General features: G+C 43.3%; 2 protein-coding genes across 2 annotated transcripts in view; both read right to left on the bottom strand.

The window, feature by feature from the left end:
- The window catches only part of LOC128703827 (major facilitator superfamily domain-containing protein 6), a gene marked incomplete at its 3' end in the record, with an annotated part of 347,143 nt that overhangs the window by 220,077 nt on the left and 106,252 nt on the right, over positions 1-20,814 (bottom strand).
- Positions 1-20,814, bottom strand: part of LOC138855269 (major facilitator superfamily domain-containing protein 6-A-like) — a 48,845-nt gene that overhangs the window by 21,076 nt on the left and 6,955 nt on the right. Inside the window, exons 4-6 of the mRNA XM_070103771.1 lie at positions 13,025-13,193; positions 539-702; positions 87-290 (exon numbers count right to left, since the gene is read on the bottom strand). Coding sequence (XP_069959872.1) covers positions 87-290; positions 539-702; positions 13,025-13,193 — 537 coding nt within the window. The remainder of the gene's footprint in view (positions 1-86; positions 291-538; positions 703-13,024; positions 13,194-20,814) is intronic.

The following is a 20,814-nucleotide window of genomic DNA, read 5'->3' on the forward strand; positions in this document are numbered from 1 at the left end:
TCACCAACTTAATAAAGTTTAACTAGAAAAAACTCAAATGGATTTTCCTTCTCTACTGTACTGAGAAAACATAAAAGATGAACAACCTATCATGCGGACGACATAGAAGGCAAGTCCGAAAATGAGGGTGTTGGCATGCCCCAGAGTGGAGATAATGTGTTTTGAGGCCACAAGGATGGGTATGCCGGCTGCAGTTCCCACGGTCACAGTGATGCCCAATAAAGTGTTCGAAGCTCCCAGATCCTGCAGCAACCAGAAGAGGAATGCATCCAGTATCCCGAAGAATGTACCTAATGAAAGTATTGAATATGTATTATGCAATTTTTTTCTCTCTTCAAGCTGGGTGCTTGAATGTTGATAAAGCATTATTCTCTCTCGGACTTAACCTGTTTACCTCCCATTCTGCAAGCACTAAATGACCTCTAGTGATTTAATGCTTCCAAATTAATATTATAATAACTGTTTTCTTGCTATGGTTTATTAACTTCTCGTTCATGTTATCATGTTCTTTCCCCTCACAAATATCGGACCATCTCACCTGTGAAAATCACTGCTAGAAGGAAGGTCAGAACTTCTGCTCTTTTTAATAAAGATTTGAAATCCTTAGTGACTTTGCTTGAAGGCATTCTGAAGTCAAGGTTGAGACAAAGGACAGCCAGGCTAGCTGCAACCTTCAGCACACAGTACATGTAAAATGTTGGCCTGTGGGAGAGAACACTTAGAATAAATATAAAATAACAGTGAAACACAATTAGATTTAATTCCCACTCTGCAACTATCATAAAGAATACAGTAGAACATTGCAGATGTATCCAATTTTGCTAATTAAAATAAGAACTTAGCTACCCACACACACACACACACACACACCCACACACACACACACACACCCACACCCACACACACACACACACAAGCACACACACACACACACCCACACACACACACACAAACACACACACACACACACACACACACACACACACACACACACACACACACACACATACACGCACATGCACATACAGGGGCCAATACTGGAGGATGCAGCACCAGTAAGGAATCTACACCTGGTCAAAAACGTCAATAAATTGGAAAAATGAAAAAGTTTGGAAGACTCGTCCTGGAGCTTAGGGGCATGTTGTATGAGGAAAGTATAAGGGAACTCAACCTGATGACACTAGAGAATAGGGGGAATATTATAACAACGTATAAAATACTGAAAGGAATTAACAAGCTGGACAGGGCTAGAATATATCAGAGATGGGACACACGAACAAGAGGACACAACTGGAAGCTGAAGACTCATATGAGTCAAAGAGATGCTACGAAGTATTTTTTTTAGCCTTAGAGTTATAAGGAAGTGGAACAACCTGGAGAGTGAAGCAGTGGAGGCAGAATCCATAAATAGCTTTAAGAAACTGTGTGATAAAGCTCTTGGAGCGGGAAGAGCGTGACCTTGTAGCGACTAGCGAGCAGTTGGGGCCAGGAGCTGTTAATCGGCTCCTGCAGCCTCATATAGGTGAGTACGCATAGGCGAGTACACACACACACACACACACACACACACACACACACACACACACACACACACACACACACACACACACACACACACACACACACAAATAACTGCTGCAGCATATGGGAGCCTAGCAAACCTCAGAACAGCATTCCGACATCTTAATAAGGAATCGTTCAGGACCCTGTACACCGTGTACGTTAGGCCCATATTGGAGTATGCGGCACCAGTTTGGAACCCACACCTAGCCAAGCACGTAAAGAAACTAGAGAAAGTGCAAAGGTTTGCAACAAGACTAGTCCCAGAGCTAAGAGGTATGTCCTACGAGGAGAGGTTAAGGGAAATCAACCTGACGACACTGGAGGACAGGAGAGATAGGGGGGACATGATAACGACATACAAAATACTGAGAGGAATTGACAAGGTGGACAAAGACAGGATGTTCCAGAGATGGGACACAGTAACAAGGGGACACAGTTGGAAGTTGAAGACACAGATGAATCACAGGGATGTTAGGAAGTATTTCTTCAGCCACAGAGTAGTCAGTAAGTGGAATAGTTTGGGAAGCGATGTAGTGGAGGCAGGATCCATACATAGCTTTAAGCAGAGGTATGATAAAGCTCACGGCTCAGGGAGAGTGACCTAGTAGCGATCAGTGAAGAGGCGGGGCCAGGAGCTCGGACTCGACCCCCGCAACCTCAACTAGGTGAGTACAACTAGGTGAGTACACACACACACACACACACACACACACACACACACACACACACACACACACACACACACACGTAGGTGCTGAAAATTAGACTTTTTCTTATAACTGGGCCTCAGATCGACTTAATTCTGGTCCAGACATTTAAGTCCTTTTTTATGAGGCCATTGGCAACTTTTTTATGAGGCCATTTGCAACTTTATGAGGCCATTTGTAACTTTTTTATGAGGCCATTTGCAACTTTATGAGGCCATTTTCAATTTTTTTATAAGGTCATTTGCAACTTTAAGAGGCCATTTTCAACTTTTTTTATGAGGCCATTTGCAACTTTATGAGGTAATTTTCAACTTTTTTTTACAAGGTCATTTGCAACTTTATGAGGCCATTTTCAATTTTTTATGAGGCCATTTGCAACTTTATGAGGCCATTTTCAACTTTTTTATGAGGCCATTTGCAACTTTATGAGGCCATTTTCAACTTTTTTATGAGGCCATTTGCAAGTTTACAGATGAAATATCGAAAAATAAGGATGAGAGGCGAATAACAACTGATGTTTTCTTTCTCCTTCATCCAAGGGAATTGTGTAATAATGTGTAATTAATGTAATAATGTGTAATTACGTAAAAAAAGTGTGTAACTAATGTGACTTTTATTATAGCATCGTTTCGCTCTTCAGGAGCACCGTTGAGCTATTACAAACAATACAGAGATACAAAACTTATATATACCTGTCACCTTATCCAGGATAAGGTGACATGTACGTTGTGTTGTCTCTTGAGGCGGGACAATGTGTCGAGGGGTCGAACCCTGACCTGCCGCAGTTTCGTAAATGATATATATATATATATATATATATATATATATATATATATATATATATATATATATATATATATATATATATATATATATATAGAATGAAAGGTGAAAAAACTTAAGCACAAAATGCCTTCAGTCATCCTTAAATGCCATTCAAACGGAATTAAACAGAATAAAGGCAGTTTTGACATCGACTACTCCTAATACTACTACTTATAGTCCTACAGGTCACTTGTTCTATCTAGGCTGGAATATTGCTGCACACTAACAGCACCTTTCAAGGCAGGTGAAATTGCTGACCTAGAAAATGTACAGAGAACCTTCACGGCGCGCATAACGGAGATAAAACACCTCAATTACTGGGAGCGCTTGAGGTTTCTAAACCTGTATTCCCTGGAACGCAGGCGGGAGAGATACATGATTATATACACCTGGAAAATCCTAGAGGGACTAGTACCGAACTTGCACACGAAAATCACTCACTACGAAAGCAAAAGACTTGGCAGACGATGCACCATCCCCCCAATGAAAAGCAGGGGTGTCACTAGCACGTTAAGAGACCATACAATAAGTGTCAGGGGACCGAGACTGTTCAACTGCCTCCCAGCACACATAAGGGGGATTACCAACAGACCCCTGGCAGTCTTCAAGCTGGCACTGGACAAGCACCTAAAGTCTGTTCCTGACCAGCCGGGCTGTGGCTCGTACGTTGGTTTGCGTGCAGCCAGCAGCAACAGCCTGGTTGATCAGGCTCTGATCCACCAGGAGGCCTGGTCACAGACCGGGCCGCGGGGGCGTTGACCCCCGGAACTCTCTCCAGGTAAACTCCAGGTAAACTATAATTGCTACTACTATTACAAGTACTACTGCTACTATTACTATTTTTACTTTTAATACCACTTCTGCTATTACTACTATTGTAACTACTACTACTACTGCTACTACTATACTACTGCTAATAATACTTTTACTGCTACTACTACTACAACTACTGTTACTAGTCCTTCTACTGCTCTTACTACTACTACAACTACTGTTACTAGTCCTTCTACTGCTCTTACTACTACTACTACTACTACTACTACTACTACTGCTGCTGCTACTACTACAACAACTACCTTCATCAAGGGTCAGCTAGGGAACTCCAGCGCTAATAATTTTTGATCTAACATTATTGCCACTACGTACCCTCTGTGTACCTGTAATATTTGTAACAACTTTATAAAGCTCTGGAGAGCGAAACGTTGCCACACTAAAAGGTAACATTAGTTAAGATGTCCTTTTACTCAACAAAGGAATTGTCGGATGCGCCTCTCTTACCACTGCCGGCCAAGCGGATTCCCACCTTATTTTTGAAGGTCTTGACTCACGAAATCGTAATGACACGACTGCAAACAAACCATACCACGGGTGGGGTTTGAACCCGCGGTCAGAGAGTCTCAAAACTCCAGACCGTGGCTAACGCGACGGTCTGGAGTTTTGAGACTCTCTGACCGTGGGTTCAAACCCCACCCGTGGTATGGTTTGAAGGTCTTACCGGTGGCTTTCCAGTAACTTCCTGTCAGCAACGTCAGCTATTTTAATTCGATTTATGAGTTATGTCGCCTTGCAACAACAAATAAATATCCACCAATGGTATTAGTAGGTATTTATTAAGGTCGATTTTAAGGTCAGCAGAGGCCTATATATACCTAAAAATAGCTTCTTGGGGGTTAACTGCTGTAGTAATTATGCCAAAAACACTCATTTTAGGGCCTATTTCCACTCTATTTCAATCATCTAATAGACCAAAATCTAGTCTATTTCACTAGTGTGACTAAGTGATATAAATGATAGCAAGAAACGGTTATTTTAATCCATAGGCCAACCTGTTAATAGTCCAAATTTTGACCCTTCAGCGAATTTCGAACTAAATTCAACAATTTCCATTTTTCAAGTCAGTCGCATAAAAAAAAAAATAGGCATTCCAGTTACTAAGAAAGTCTTACCTCTCTCCATTATTCACATTCCCAGGATTTTGCTATGATAAAGTTCCTTTCAACTGTGAATACATTGTCACTCTAGAAGACCATTCTCAAGCATAGTGGGCGACCCCAATTGTTGTTGAATTAATTAAATCAGGTATATTTCAGGGAATGTAAACGGGGGGGGGGGGAGTTGAAGTCACTGGTGACCCCTATTTTGGGTCACTTCTGCTGATAAAATCAACTGTAATATATTTCCAGACAAAGAAAGAAATTCCCAATTCATCCATCTGAACCAAGCTAAAAACTGCTAAAATATGCTAAATTAATGACTTGTTTCACTTGTTTGAATCAGTTTATAAGTTAATTCCAACGCCGGAACAACCCTGACAGCACTCCAGACACTCACAACCCACCTGACCCAAATCACTAAATTTCCAAGGTAAACTTGGAGGTTAGTTGACTTAATGAAAAATATCGATAAAATTGCTGATACTAGTGAACTATGGCGAAATCTCCTAACTTCAGAAATTAAATTTTCAATTTTTATTTTTAAACTGTAATTAATTAATCATAACAGGGAACCTACATACATTTTTGTGACTCGCAGCTACATATTTGTTTTTTATTACTATACGAAATAAACTTTATAAGGTATTGTAAAAAAATTAATGAATACGTGAAAAAATGAATGTCTAATTTTAGATTTTATTCATCTAAAACTTTCATAATAATGGCCCATTATGAGCCATTATTCGTACTGATAAACGAGACTCAACCATCATGATAACTGACAAGCCAAATAATTTACATAAATGAAAGAGATTGATAAGTTTTTTATTATAAAACGAAATTTTCACATAAATAGAATGCAACGTAACATTATTACAGTCCTAGATAAAGTTAAATAACATAGAATAACATGCGTCAAGATTGGACCGGTGTGTCGCCAATATTGGGTCTCAAATCCAGCCCAAGTCAGTGTGTACTTCCATAATTGCACTCACCTAATTGTGGTTGCAGGGGCCGATCCGTAGCTCCTGGTCCTGGATCTTTATTGGTCGTTGCTAGGTCACTCCCTGCTCCGTGAGCTTTATCAGTCCTCCTCTTAAAGCTATGTATGGATCCTGCCTCCATCACCTCCCTTTCCAGACTGTTCCGTTTACAACTCTATGACTGAAGTAAAATTTCCTAACATCCCTGTGGCTCATTTGAGTCTTCAGCTTCCAATTTTGACCCCTTGTTGGTATATCCCATCTCTGAAACATCCTGTCTCTGTCCACCTTGTTGATTCCTCTCAATATTTTACATGTTATCATGTTCCCCTCTGTCTCTCCTGTCCTCCAGTGTCGTCAGGTCGATTTCCCTTAACCTCTCCTAGTAGGATATGCCCCTTAACTCCGGGACTAGTCTTGTTGCAGACCTTTGCGCTTTCTCTAATTTCTTGACATGTTTGGCCAGGTGTGGGTTCCAAAATGATGCTACATACTCCAATATGGGCCTGACGTACACGGTGTACAGAGTCCTGAAAGACTCCTTACTGAGATGTCGGGATGCTATTCTTAGGTTTGTGTGTGTGTGTGTGTGTGTGTGTGTGTGTGTGTGTGTGTGTGTGTGTGTGTGTGTGTGTGTGTGTGTGTGTGTGTATGCGTCTGTGCGTGCGTGTGTGTGTGTGTGTGTGTGTGTGTGTGTGTGTGTGTGTGTGTGTGTGTGTGTGTGTGTGTGTGTGTGTGTGTGTGTGTGTGTGTGTGTGTGTGTGTGTGTGTGTGTGTGTGTGTGTATGCGTCTGTGCGTGGGTGTGCATATGCGTGGAAGTGTGCGTAAATGTATGTAAATGAGTGTGTGTAAATGTGTGTCTCTAAGTTCATTTTCTTAAGTTACGAATGTTGGATACATCCTCAATGTTCTGCTACACTAGTCTGTATAACAGTCATACACGGGGAAACAGCTAATTGTGTTTCACTGTAATTTTCCATCAGGCACAATGGAATTCATATACAGTGTGAAATTTATCATAAGGGCCATGTCAGAGTGTGCGTGGGAGAGGAGCTAGGTATGTCAGTGTGGGTGGGAGAGGGGCGAGGTATGTCAGTGTGTGGGAGAGGGGCTAGGTATGTCAGTGTGTGTGGGAGAGGGGCTAGGTATGTCAGTGTGTGCGGGAGAGGGGCGAGGTATGTCAGTGTGTGTGTGGGAGAGGGGCTAGGTATGTCAGTGTGTGTGGGAGAGAGGCGAGGTATGTCAGTGTGTGTGGGAGAGAGGCGAAGTATGTCAGTGTGTGTGGGAGAGGGGCGAGGTATGTCAGTGTGTGTGTGGGAGAGGGGCTAGGTATGTAAGAGTGTGCGTGGGAGAGGGGCTAGGTATGTCAGTGTGTGTGGGAGAGAGGCGAGGTATGTCAGTGTGTGTGTGGGAGAGGGGATAGGTATGTCAGTGTGTGTGGGAGAGAGGCGAGGTATGTCAGTGTGTGTGGGAGAGAGGCGAAGTATGTCAGTGTGTGTGAGAGAGAAGCTAGGTATGTGAGTGTGCGTGGGAGAGGGGCTAGGTATGTCAGTGTGTGTGGGAGAGAGGCTAGGTATGTCAGTGTGTGTGGGAGAGGGGCGAGGTATGTCAGTGTGTGTGGGAGAGGGGCTAGGTATGTCAGTGTGTGTGGGAGAGAGGCGAGGTATGTCAGTGTGTGTGGGAGAGGAGCGAGGTATGTCAGTGTGTGTGAGAGAGGGGCGAGGTATGCCAGTGTGTGTGGGAGAGGGGCGAGGTATGTCAGTGTGTGTGGGAGAGGGGCGAGGTATGTCAGTGTGTGTGGGAGAGGGGTGAGGTATGCCAGTGTGTGTGGGAGAGGAGCGAGGTATGTCAGTGTGTGTGGGAGAGGAGCGAGGTATGTCAGTGTGTGTGGGAGAGGGGCGAGGTATGCCAGTGTGTGTGGGAGAGGGGCGAGGTATGTCAGTGTGTGTGGGAGAGGGGCGAGGTATGCCAGTGTGTGTGTGGGAGAGGGGCGAGGTATGTCAGTGTGTGTGGGAGACGGGCGAGGTATGTCAGTGTGTGTGGGAGACGGGCGAGGTATGTCAGTGTGTGTGGGAGAGGGGCGAGGTATGTCAGTGTGTGTGGGAGAGGGGCGAGGTATGTCAGTGTGTGTGGGAGAGGGGCGAGGTATGCCAGTGTGTGTGTGGGAGAGGGGCGAGGTATGTCAGTGTGTGTGGGAGAGGGGCTAGGTATGTCAGTGTGTGTAGGAAAGGGGCGAGGTATGTCAGTGTGTGTGTGGGAGAGTGGCTAGGTATGTCAGTGTGTGTGGGAGAGGGGCGAGGTACTCCAGTGTGTGTGGGAGAGGGGCTAGGTATGTCAGTGTGTGTGGGAGAGGGGTGAGGTATGTCAGAGTGTGTGTGGGAGAGGGGCGAGGTATGTCAGGTGTGTGTGGAAGAGAGGCGAGGTATGTGTGTGTGGGAGAGGGGCGAGGTATGTCAGGTGTGTGTGGGAGAAGGGCGAGTTATGTCGGTGTGTGTGGGAGAGGGGTGAGTTATGTCAGTGTGTGTGGTAGAGGAGCGAGGTATGTCAGTGAGTGTGGGAGAGGGGCGAGTTATGTCAGTGTGTGTGGGAGGGGGGTGAGGTATGTCAGTGTGTGTGGGAGAGGGGTGAGGTATGTCAGTGTGTGTGGGAGAGGGGCGAGGTATGTCAGTGTGTGTGGGAGAGGGGTGAGGTATGTCAGTGTGTGTGGGAGAGGGGCGAGATATGTCAGTGTGTGTGGGAGAGGGGCGAGGTATGTCTGTGTGTGTGGGAGAGGGGCGAGGTATGTCAGTGTGTGTGGGAGAGGGGCGAGGAATGTTAGTGTGTGTGGGAGAGGGGCGAGGTACGTCAGTGTGTGTGGGAGAGGGGCGAGGTATGTCAGTGTGTGTGGGAGAGGGGCACGATATGTCAGTGTGTGTGGGAGAGGGGTGACGTATGTCAGGTGTGTTTGGGAGAGGGGCGAATTATGTCAGTGTGTGTGGGAGAGGGGCGAGTTTTGTCGGTGTGTGTGGGAGAGGGGCGAGGTATGTCAGTGTGTGGGAGAGGGGCGAGTTATGTCGGTGTGTGTGGGAGAGTGGCGAGGTATGTCAGTGTGTGGGGGAGGGGTGAGGTATGTCAGTGTGTGTGGGAGAGGGGTGAGGTATGTCAGTGTGTGTGGGAGAGGGGCGAGGTATGTCAGTGTGTGTGGGAGAGGGGTGAGGTATGTCAGTGTGTGTGGGAGAGGGGCGAGGTATGTCAGTGTGTGTGGGAGAGGGGCGAGGTATGTCAGTGTTTGTGGGAGAGGGGCGAGGTATGTCAGTGTGTGTGTGGGAGAGGGGCGAGGTATGTCAGTGTGTGTGTGGGAGAGGGGCGAGGTCTGTCAGTGTGTGTGGGAGAGGGGCGAGTTATGTCAGTGTGTGTGGGAGAGGGGCGAGGTATGTCAGTGTGTGTGGGAGAGGGGTGAGGTATGTCAGTGTGTGTGGGAGAGGGGCGAGGTATGTCAGTGTGTGTGGGAGAGGGGCGAGGTATGTCAGTGTTTGTGGGAGAGGGGCGAGGTATGTCAGTGTGTGTGTGGGAGAGGGGCGAGGTATGTCAGTGTGTGTGGGAGAGGGGCGAGGTATGTCAGTGTGTGTGGGAGAGGGGCGAGTTATGTCGGTGAGTGTGGGAGAGGGGCGAGTTATGTCAGTGTGTGTGGGAGAGGGGCACGGTATGTCTGTGTGGGAGAGGGGTGAGGTACGTCAGTGTGTGTGGGAGAGGGGCGAGTTATGTCAGTGTGTGTGGGAGAGGGGCGAGGTATGTCAGTGTGTGTGGGAGAGGGGTGAGGTATGTCAGTGTGTGTGGGAGAGGGGCGAGGTATGTCAGTGTGTGTGTGGGAGAGGGGCGAGGTATGTCAGTGTGTGTGGGAGAGGGGCGAGGTATGTCAGTGTGTGTGGGAGAGGGGCGAGTTATGTCGGTGTGTGTGGGACAGGGACGAGTTATGTCAGTGTGTGTGGGAGAGGGGTGAGTTATGTCAGTGTGTGTGGGAGAGGGGTGAGGTATGTCAGTGTGTGAGGGAGAGGGGCGAGGTATGTCAGTGTGTGTGGGAGAGGGGCGAGTTATGTCTGTGTGGGAGAGGGGCGAGGTATGTCAGTGTGTGGGAGAGGGGCGAGTTATGTCGGTGTGTGTGGGAGAAGGGCGAGGTATGTCAGTGTGTGAGGGAGAGGGGCGAGGTATGTCAGTGTGTGTGGGAGAGGGGCGAGTTATGTCTGTGTGTGTGGGAGAGGGGCGAGGTATGTCAGTGTGTGGGAGAGGGGCGAGTTATGTCGGTGTGTGTGGGAGAGGGGCGAGGTATGTCAGTGTGTGTGGGAGAGGGGTGAGGTATGTCAGTGTGTGTGGGAGAGGGGCGAGGTATGTCAGTGTGTGTGGGAGAGGGGCGAGGTATGTCAGTGTGTGTGGGAGAGAGGCGAGGTATGTCAGTGTGTGTGGGAGAGGGGCGAGGTATGTCAGTGTGTGTGGGAGAGGGGCGAGGTATGTCAGTGTGTGTGGGAGAGTGGCGAGGAATGTCAGTGTGTGTGGGAGAGGGGCGAGGTATGTCAGTGTGTGTGGGAGAGGGGCGAGGTATGTCAGTGTGTGTGGGAGAGTGGCGAGGTATGTCAGTGTGTGTGGGAGAGTGGCGAGGAATGTCAGTGTGTGTGGGAGAGGGGCGAGTTATATCAGTGTATGTGGGAGAGGGGCGAGGCATGAGTATTGTACAGAATTATCATACTGCTTGTTCGTATTGTGGTGAGAAGAGAACCATGGATCATGAATGCTGTAACTCCATGTTATTAAATATTTACCGTATTTCGCGGCTTATTAGACGCATGTTTTTTTTCAATAAAATGTCTCCAGAAACCCCCCTGCGTCCTATAAACTGAAGGTGACTGACGGGAGCTACAAGGTTGGGGTTTCCTGTAGCTCTCCCAGTTACGTCCGATTCCGAGCTATTGAAATTAAAACAATGTCTTATAAGTCGCGTCTTATAAGTCGCGTCTTATAAGTCGCGAAATACGGAATATAAAAAGAGACGAATGCATCCTTCCCTCTCTTGTCAACCAGAGATAATATAAGAAATAGTGTAACTTTTATGAAATTTCGCGTTATCTTTACTCCTCCATAACTTACTAAAATTACCGGGTTATGGAGATGCTTAGTTATAGAGGTACCAGAACATTTTATATACTCTAAGCTACGTAAAATGTGGTACAAGGATTTAAGCCTTGTTTGTAAGGGGTAAATTAGGATGTAGATATTCCAAGCTTCTCAAGGTCACCCACTATGTTAGAAATAAGGTATTAGTGACTGGTGGAAGGGATGTCATACTTGTAGATGACAGCCTTTAATCTGAAGTAATCAGTTAAGAGTCATACCCATTTAAAAGTATTACGTGTTTAGTAAGTCATTCTTATTTGTGCCAAGTGAGTGTTTTAGTGGGTATGAACTGTGGTGTTAATGATCATTTCCTCTTATAAATAAATCTTAAAAGTCACTCTTATTTTCATAATTTACATAAATAACCATTATATATTGTGTTATATAAATTTGCTCTTATTGGTGTCGCTTTTATTGGTTTTAATATTCTCACAATACTCCCTATCATGTTCCTAACCTATCATCTGCATTTGCCTCATTGTGTTCCTCAAATAATACACGATTTGCCATCATTATTCTTAAGTCTTTTACCTGTTCCTCTTATTCTATGATATAGTATTACCAGCCTCAGCTCAGTGCCCTGAGCCTGGTAATACAATGGTAAAATATTTAGCGTGCAAATAATATATATTATATTAATGAAATGATTTCATCGTCGATGGATTTTATCAAACAATAAAGTCTCTGGGATGCGAAACGTCTTCATTAATAAAATGCTGTGACTCGGCCACTGAATCACCATTGAATAACAAATTGCATAACTTCATTAACAGTCAAATGTACCAATTAATCCAGTACGCATTTTATGCCCACCAAGCAAGGTTCCTTAACTGGTGGGAGAATTATGATCTTCGTCAGTATCTTAGGTTTCATTGGGACATTTCTTCTTTGGATGGTCAAGGATTGCAAAGGTTAACTACGAGCTTCCTTCTGTATTTTGCATGTATGGAGACACAAATTTAGCACTACTACTTTTCATTTGCCTTAAAATTGTGCCTAGCCAAAGAGCTGAGAGACTCGTTTCTTTGGTGGCTGGACAGAGTTAAGAGTAAATGTATATCGGATGCTGTGAGATCCGAAATACATTTTCTCTGTTTTTATGAGTGAGAGGGGTTGTATCTGAGTGGGATTTGTACATGAATTAACAGATTTATCAAAGCTTATTGGTTGGGTAGCGTTGAAAATGCGTTGGGCAAATATTCTGTTATTGGATTTGTGAAGGACCTGCCTAGTATGGGCCAATAAGCCTGCTGCAATGTTCCTCATTTCTTACGTTTCTTATGTTCTTATTCAAAGTTTATTCTCTATAAGGATTACAATGCTGAGTTTACAGAATTTGGTTATTGTGTGGTTTACATGTAGTAAAATAATAATTACAGAGTGTACCACTAGAACACCTAGCATGGCTAGGCATTTCGGGCAGACTTAAATTAAATCTTAAGTTTAAAATATTACAAAATTATGAGGTTAGTTGGTAATATGGCTAAGTGACTAAATACTAGTTTGTGAGTTTAGCAATGTGAATGCTTTTGTTTTGGCACTATACATAGTTTCAGTATTGGAGTATCACAGGCCAACTTATGACTAGTTAAGATTCATTATTTTGAGATTGAGATTGATATTTCTGTTGAGACAGGTATCCATGTATCTCATAAGCCCAGCCCCCTCTACATCAATGCACGATAAAAAATAGTGGAGAAAAATACAACTCTCACGGATTTAGCGCTTCCCTATAAATATAATTACTTGCGACGAAGCTGGCATGGAAGAAAAGTTCTGGGTAAAAATCATAACTTCAGCAAAACGAGGTGGTGGAGTCTGAATTATTCCTTTCCAGTATATAAACAAACCATGACATACACACACCTGAAGTCTTGTTGTCCTGCGTCACCAGAGAAGATATCAACCAGAGCTCCTGAAAGTGGAGTGAGAACAATAGCTCCCAGGCTGCCGGAAATTCGCTGGAGGCCGTAGTCACCGTTGTGCTCCCGTAGGATGGCTATTGTGGCACCTTTGAACAGTGTTTGACTTGCAACTATCGCGGGCAAAGTCAAAGAGTAAAGGATATCATGTTAGGAATCACTTTAAGTAACAGTAATAGACGATTCTGTTAGTGGATGAACAAATATAAATTTCACTGAAAATATGACAGGAGCCCTGGCACAAATTGTCATTTTACAGGTGCAAAGGAGGGGAGGGGGAGGAGATTGATCTTGATTTTGGTGAAGAATTTTTTGATTCAAAGAACTGAAGTTATCTTCTAAGTGAATCGAATCTAATTAATCCCTTCACTCCGGCAGGAGTGAGGGGCAACGAGAGACTAGCTCTCTTAAGGTTTACTATACAATTAGTGGGAATCTAAGAAATAAGGTAGATGAGATATGATTACTTGCAAGTGCAGGTAATATAGATATTATTGCTATAACGGAGATCTGGTTCAACTTGAAAGATAGAGAAATGTCTTCTGAATGCCACATACTGGGTTAAAAACTATTCCACATTCATAGGGTCAACAGGAAGGGTGGTGGAGTGGCGATGTGTGTCAGAGATAATGTAAATTGTTGTGTTAGACAAGGTATGAGATTAGAAACATCGGACGCAGAATCTGTTTTGCTACAGTTTCTCGAAGGTCGTGAAAAATTAATTTTGGGTGTGATTTATAGGCCCCCCAACCCTTGATAGGGAGTGTGGTAGGCTACTATGGGACGAAATTCATAAGGCGTCTAGATATGAAAATGTGATAATGGGAGATTTTAACTTTAGACAAAATGATTGGAACAATGTGACAGGAAATCTTGAGTCTAGTGACTTTCTTGATACGGTTCAGGACTTTTTTTAAAACAGTTTGTGACCGAACCAACTAGAGGAAACACCCTGCTTCACTTGGTTCTTGCCAACAAAGAATCACTAATTAATAATTTTGAGGTTAATGATAAGCTTGGGGAAAGCGATCACAAATCACTTAGTTTCAATATATCATGGAATTACCCAGATAACTGCAATCAAGTCTCTGTCCCAGATTTCTGCTTGGCCGACTTCATGGGACTGAGAAATTACCTGGGTGGGCTAAATTGGGATGACCTGACTATGGGTCAGGTAGGTAAAGTTGGTTGACAATATGATGTGTTTCAGAGCATAGTTCTAGCTGCCCAGACAACTTTTGCTCCGAGTAGGGAAATTAGATCTAACAAAAATGATCCCAAATGGATAAACAATAGATTAAAACATCTCATTGGTCAAAAGAGAGGCATATATAGGCGTATCAAAAGAGGGAAAGGGCAGTTAAGAAATCAGTATATTACCTGGAGTTTATTCAATTAAAGAGAGAAATAAAAAAGGAATAAGAAAAGCATACAGGGATTATGAGGCTAAAGTCGCAAAGGAATAGAAGACTAACCCAAAAGAGTTATTTCAGGTATAAAGAAGTAAGATTAGGGACAAGATTGGCCCACTTAAGAGTAACTCTGGTCAGATCACTGACAGGGATAAGGAAATGTGTGAAATTTTCATTACCTACTTCCTCTCAGCTTTTATTCAGGAAGATACTAGCGATATTCTAGAAATAAAAATTATGTAGAACAGGACGATAATAAACTATGCACTATTAGGGTAACTAGTGGCATGGTCCTCAGACAAATAGAGAAATTAAAAGCTAACAAATCCCCAGGACCTGATGAACTGTTTGCAAGGATTTTAAAGGAATGTAAAGAGGAACTTAGGACACCTTTGCCTAATCTTTTCAATATATCACTACAAAATGGCATAGTACCAGACAAGTGGAAAATGGCAAATGTAAAACCTATTTACAAGGCAGGTGACAGGCCCTTAGCTTCGAACTATAGACCAATAAGACTTATCTCCATAGTTGTAAAATTTATGGAATCAATTATTGCCGAAGCAATTCGTAGCCATCTTGAAAGGCTTACACTGATTAATGAATCTCAACACTGTATTACAAAGAGGCGTTCCTGTCTTACCAATTTACTAACATTTTTCACTAAGGTGTTTGAGGAGGTAGATCATGATATTGAATATGATATTGTGTATATGGACTTCAGTAAGGCTTTCGATAGAGTTCCACATCAGAGGCTATTGAGGAAACTTAAGGCCCACGGAATAGAAGGAGAAATTTTTTAGTGGGTAGAGGAATGGGTGACATATAGGCAGCAGAGAGTTTGCATAAATGGGGAGAAATCAGAATGGAGGCCCGTTACAAGCGGTGTTCCACAGAGGTTAGTGTTGGGCCCCTTGTTCACAATTTACATAACCTACATAGATGAGGAAATAAATAGCGACATAAGCAAATATGCTGATGACATCAAAATAGACAGTCCAATTCATTCTAATGAGGACATTAGAGCATTCCAGGATGATTTGAATGGACTGATGGAGCGGTCGGAGAAGTGGCAGATGCAGTTTAATATAGACAAATGCAAAGTTCTAAATGTTGGACAGGAAAATAACCATGCCACATATAAACTAAATAATGTAGATCTTAATATTACGAATTGCGAAAAGGATTTAGGAGTTCTGGTTAGCAGTAATCTGAAACCAAGACAACAGTGCATAAGTGTTCGCAATAAAGCTAATAGAATTCTTGGCTTCATATCAAGAAGTATAAATAATAGCAGTCGTCAGATTGTTCTTCAACTCTATATATCTTTGATTAGGCCTCATCTTTATTACTCCGCGCAGTTTTGGTCACCGTATTACAGAATGGATATAAATGCTCTGGAAAACGTACAAAGGAGGATGGCAAAGATGATCCCATGTATCAGAAATTTTCCCTATGAGGATAGACTAAGGGCCCTGAATCTGCACTCTTTAGAAAGGCGAAGAATTAGGGGGTATATGATTGAGGTGTATAAATGGAGAACAGGAATTAATAAAGGGGATATAAATATCGTGCTAAAAATATCTAGCAATGACAGGACTCGCAGCAATTGTTTTGAATTGGAAAAATTCAGTTTCAGGAAGGATATAGGAAAGCACTGGTTTGGGTAATAGAGTTGTGGATAAGTGGAACAAACTCCCGAGTACCGTCATAGAAGCTAAGACGTTGTGTAGTTTTAAAAATAGGTTGGTTTTGGTCAGTCGTCGGTGGTCAGTCGTCACGTGAGGTCACAGACCCTGAGCTGCTTTGGGGATTAGTGTGGACGGTTACAAAGCATGGCTTGCTTCTGCAGTGTTTTAAAAATTGAGGTTGGAGAGTTGAAGGAGGAGGTCTTGCTTCTCCAGGAGGAGATTAGGAGGCTGAAGGTCCACCTCAATGGGTCTGGGAGAGAGTGTGAGGTGGCTGGAGTTGTGGGGAATGAGGCTTCTAGCAGTGAGGTGTAGTCTGTCTCTCGCTGTGAGGAGGCTGTAGCTGGGGAGGTAGCAACTGCTACCAGCAGTGAGGTGCAGTCCAGCACCTGCTACAAGTGGCGAGTGGTTCACAGTAATGGGAGGCGCATCAGAGTAAGGAAAGTTAAGAGTGAAGATCTGAAGGTAGGAAATCGCTTCTCTGTTCTTCAGGATGAATGTACTTCAGTGGCCATGAAGGTAAGGGTACTACTGCCCCTGCTAATGGAGGTAAGCGCATTCTTGTGGTTGGTGACTCTCAGGTAAGATATATTAACCATGCTTTTTGTAATAGGAATAAGAAGATGAGAGATAGAGTGTGCTTCCCTGGAGCTGGTGTTGGGGACATTGTCAACAGGCTGGATAATATCATGTCAGGTAATGGGAACAAGCCCATTATCTGTCTCAGTGCTGGTGAAAATGATATTGGGAAGGGTAGGAGAGAAGAGCTGCTAGATAAGTACAGGTCAGCTATAGATTTCATTAAGTCTAAGGGAGGGGTCCCAATCATATGTAGCATCTTGCCTAGAAGGGGAGTAGGAAATGAATGGTTGTCTAGGGCAATTGGTGTAAATTGCTGGCTAGACAGATACTGCAAGGAACTTGCAATCCCATTCATTGACAACTGGAACAACTTTTATGGCAAACATGATATGTATGCAAGGGATGGGGTACATCTCTCTGGGGCTGGGGTGGTAGCACTTGCAGACTCGATTGAGAAGGCCATTGGTGAAATGCCTATGATTTTAAACTGATGGAAGATAGAGGTATGAGTGTGTGTGGGAAGCAAGCAGGTTGCAACACTTGGGTTGGAAACAGTAAATGTATAAAAGGCATTCAGCATGAAGTTATAAATAAAGACAATAGATCAGGTCAGCAAACAATGGGGAACAGCAGAGGGCAGCAAGGGACTAGCTCCCTTAAGGTTTACTATACTAATAGCAGGAGTGTAAGAAATAAGATAGATGAGCTAAGATTAATTGCAAGTGCAGGAAACATAGATATTATTGCTATAACAGAGACCTGGCTCAATCTGAAAGATAGAGAGATGCCCTCTGAATGTCACATACAAGGCTATAAATTATTCCACACTGACAGGGTCAACAGGAAAGGTGGTGGAGTAGCGATGTATGTCAGAGACAATTTAAATTGTTGTGTTAGACAAGATATTAAATTAGAAGCGTCAGCCACTGAATCTGTTTGGTTACAGTTTCTCGAGGGCCGAGAAAAACTAATTTTGGGTGTGATTTACAGGGCCCCAAATCTTGATAGGGAGTGCAGTAAACTTCTATGGGACGAAATTCGTAAGGCATCTACATACGAAAATGTTGTGCTAATGGGAGATTTCAACTATGGACAGACTGACTGGAGCAATTTGACAGGAAATTTAGAGTCAGGTGACTTTCTTGATACGATCCAGGATTGTTTTTTAAAACAGTTTGTGACAGAGCCAACTAGGGGAAATAACCTCCTTGACTTGGTTCTTGCCAGTAGGGAAACACTAATTAATAATCTTGAGGTTAATGATGAGCTTGGGGAAAGTGATCACAAATCACTCAGTTTTAATATATCATGGAATTCCCCTAATAATGGCAATCAAGTCTCCGTCCCTGACTTTCGCTTGGCTGATTTCATAGGACTGAAAAATTACTTAGGTGGGCTGAACTGGAATGACCTGACTAAAGGTCAGGTAGGTGGTGATGGTTGCCGATATGATGCTTTCCAGGGCATAGTTCTAGCTGCTCAGTCAAATTATGTTCCAAATAGGGAAATCAGATCAAACAAAAATGATCCTAAATGGATGAACAATAGATTAAAATATCTGATTGGTCAAAAGAGAGGCATATATAGGCAAATCAAAAGAGGAGAGGGGCAATTAAGAAATCGATATATTCAGTTAAAGAGAGAAATAAAAAAGGGAATTAGAAAAGCAAAAAGAGATTATGAGGTTAAAGTTGCAAGAGAATCGAAGACTAACCCAAAAGGATTCTTTCAGGTATACAGAAGTAAGATCAGGGACAAGATAGGCCCACTCAAAAGTTCCTCGAGTCAGCTCACTGACAGTGATAAGGAAATGTGTAGAATTTTTAACACATACTTCCTCTCAGTTTTTACACAGGAGGATACCAGCGATATTCCAGTAATGATAAATTATGTAGAACAGGACGATAATAAACTGTGCACTATTAGGGTCACAAGTGACATGGTCCTTAGGCAAATAGATAAATTAAAACCTAACAAGTCCCCAGGCCCTGATGAATTGTATGCAAGGGTTCTAAAGGAATGTAAAGAGGAGCTTAGCACACCTTTGGCTAATCTTTTCAACATATCACTACAAACTGGCATGGTACCAGATAAGTGGAAAATGGCAAATGTGATACCTATTTTCAAAACAGGTGACAGGTCCTTAGCTTCGAACTATAGACCAATAAGCCTAACCTCCATAGTGGGAAAATTTATGGAATCAATAATTGACGAGGCAGTTCGTAGCCACCTTGAAAAGCATAAATTAATCAACGAATCTCAGCATGGTTTTACAAAGGGGCGTTCCTGCCTTACGAATTTATTAACTTTTTTCACTAAGGTATTTGAGGAGGTAGATCATGGTAATGAATATGATATTGTGTATATGGACTTCAGTAAGGCTTTTGACAGGGTCCCACATCAGAGACTATTGAGGAAAATTAAAGCACATGGAATAGGAGGAGAAATTTTTTCCTGGATAGAGGCATGGTTGACAAATAGGCAGCAGAGAGTTTGCATAAATGGGGAGAAATCAGAGTGGGGAAGCGTCACGAGCGGTGTTCCACAGGGGTCAGTGTTGGGCCCCCTGCTGTTCACAATCTACATAAACGACATAGATGAGGGCATAAAGAGCGACATCGGCAAGTTTGCCGATGACACCAAAATAGGCCGTCGAATTCATTCTGACGAGGACATTCGAGCACTCCAGGAAGATTTGAATAGACTGATGCAGTGGTCGGAGAAGTGGCAGATGCAGTTTAATATAGACAAATGCAAAGTTCTAAATGTTGGACAGGACAATAACCATGCCACATATAAACTAAATAATGTAGATCTTAATATTACGGATTGCGAAAAAGATTTAGGAGTTCTGGTTAGCAGTAATCTGAAACGAAGACAACAGTGCATAAATGTTCGCAATAAAGCTAATAGAATCCTTGGCTTCATATCAAGAAGCATAAATAATAGGAGTCCTCAGGTTGTTCTTCAACTCTATACATCCTTGGTTAGGCCTCATTTAGATTATGCTGCACAGTTTTGGTCACCGTATTACAGAATGGATATAAATTCTCTGGAAAATGTACAAAGGAGGATGACAAAGTTGATCCCATGTATCAGAAACCTTCCCTATGAGGATAGACTAAAGGCCCTGAATCTGCACTCTCTAGAAAGACGTAGAATTAGGGGGGATATGATTGAGGTGTATAAATGGAAGACAGGAATAAATAAAGGGGATGTAAATAGTGTGCTGAAAATATCTAGCCTAGACAGGACTCGCAGCAATGGTTTTAAGTTGGAAAAATTCAGATTCAGGAAGGATATAGGAAAGTACTGGTTTGGTAATAGAGTTGTGGATGAGTGGAACAAACTCCCAAGTACCGTTATAGAGGCCAGAACGTTGTGTAGCTTTAAAAATAGGTTGGATAAATACATGAGTAGATGTGGGTGGGTGTGAGTTAGACCTGATAGCTTGTGCTACCAGGTCGGTTGCCGTGTTCCTCCCTTAAGTCATTGTGACCTGACCTGACTAGGTTGGGTGCATTGGCTTAAGCCGGTAGGAGACTTGGACCTGCCTCGCATGGGCCAGTAGGCCTTCTGCAGTGTTCCTTCGTTCTTATGTTCTTATGTTCTTATAAAAACATGAGTGTGTGTGGGTGGGTCTGAGTTGGACCTGACTAGCTTGTGATACTAGGTGGGATGCTGTGCTCCTCCATTAAGTGAATGTTACTGACCTGAACAGGCCAAGGAATTAGCTTAAGACTGTGGGAGAATTGGGCGTGCCTCGCATGAGCCAGTAGGCCTGCTGCAGTGTTCCTTCTTTCTTATGTTCTTATGTTCCTGTCATTCCCCAGCCACTCACGACTTGACAAGTTCACCGCTTCTCGTACGAAAGACATGCAGTTATCAAAACATTTATTGGTGTTACGTTTCACCCACACACTGAGGACGCGCTTCGCCCACTGGACAGAAGTCTCTGATGGACGAAACATATCCTCAGTAAATGTCTTGATAATGCACATGTGTCTTTCTCACGAACATTTGGCTCTTCCCAATGGTTAAAATATTAATAA

The sequence above is a fragment of the Cherax quadricarinatus genome, chromosome 87 (genome assembly GCF_038502225.1).
Source record: "Cherax quadricarinatus isolate ZL_2023a chromosome 87, ASM3850222v1, whole genome shotgun sequence".
NCBI classification, from domain to species: domain Eukaryota; kingdom Metazoa; phylum Arthropoda; class Malacostraca; order Decapoda; family Parastacidae; genus Cherax; species Cherax quadricarinatus.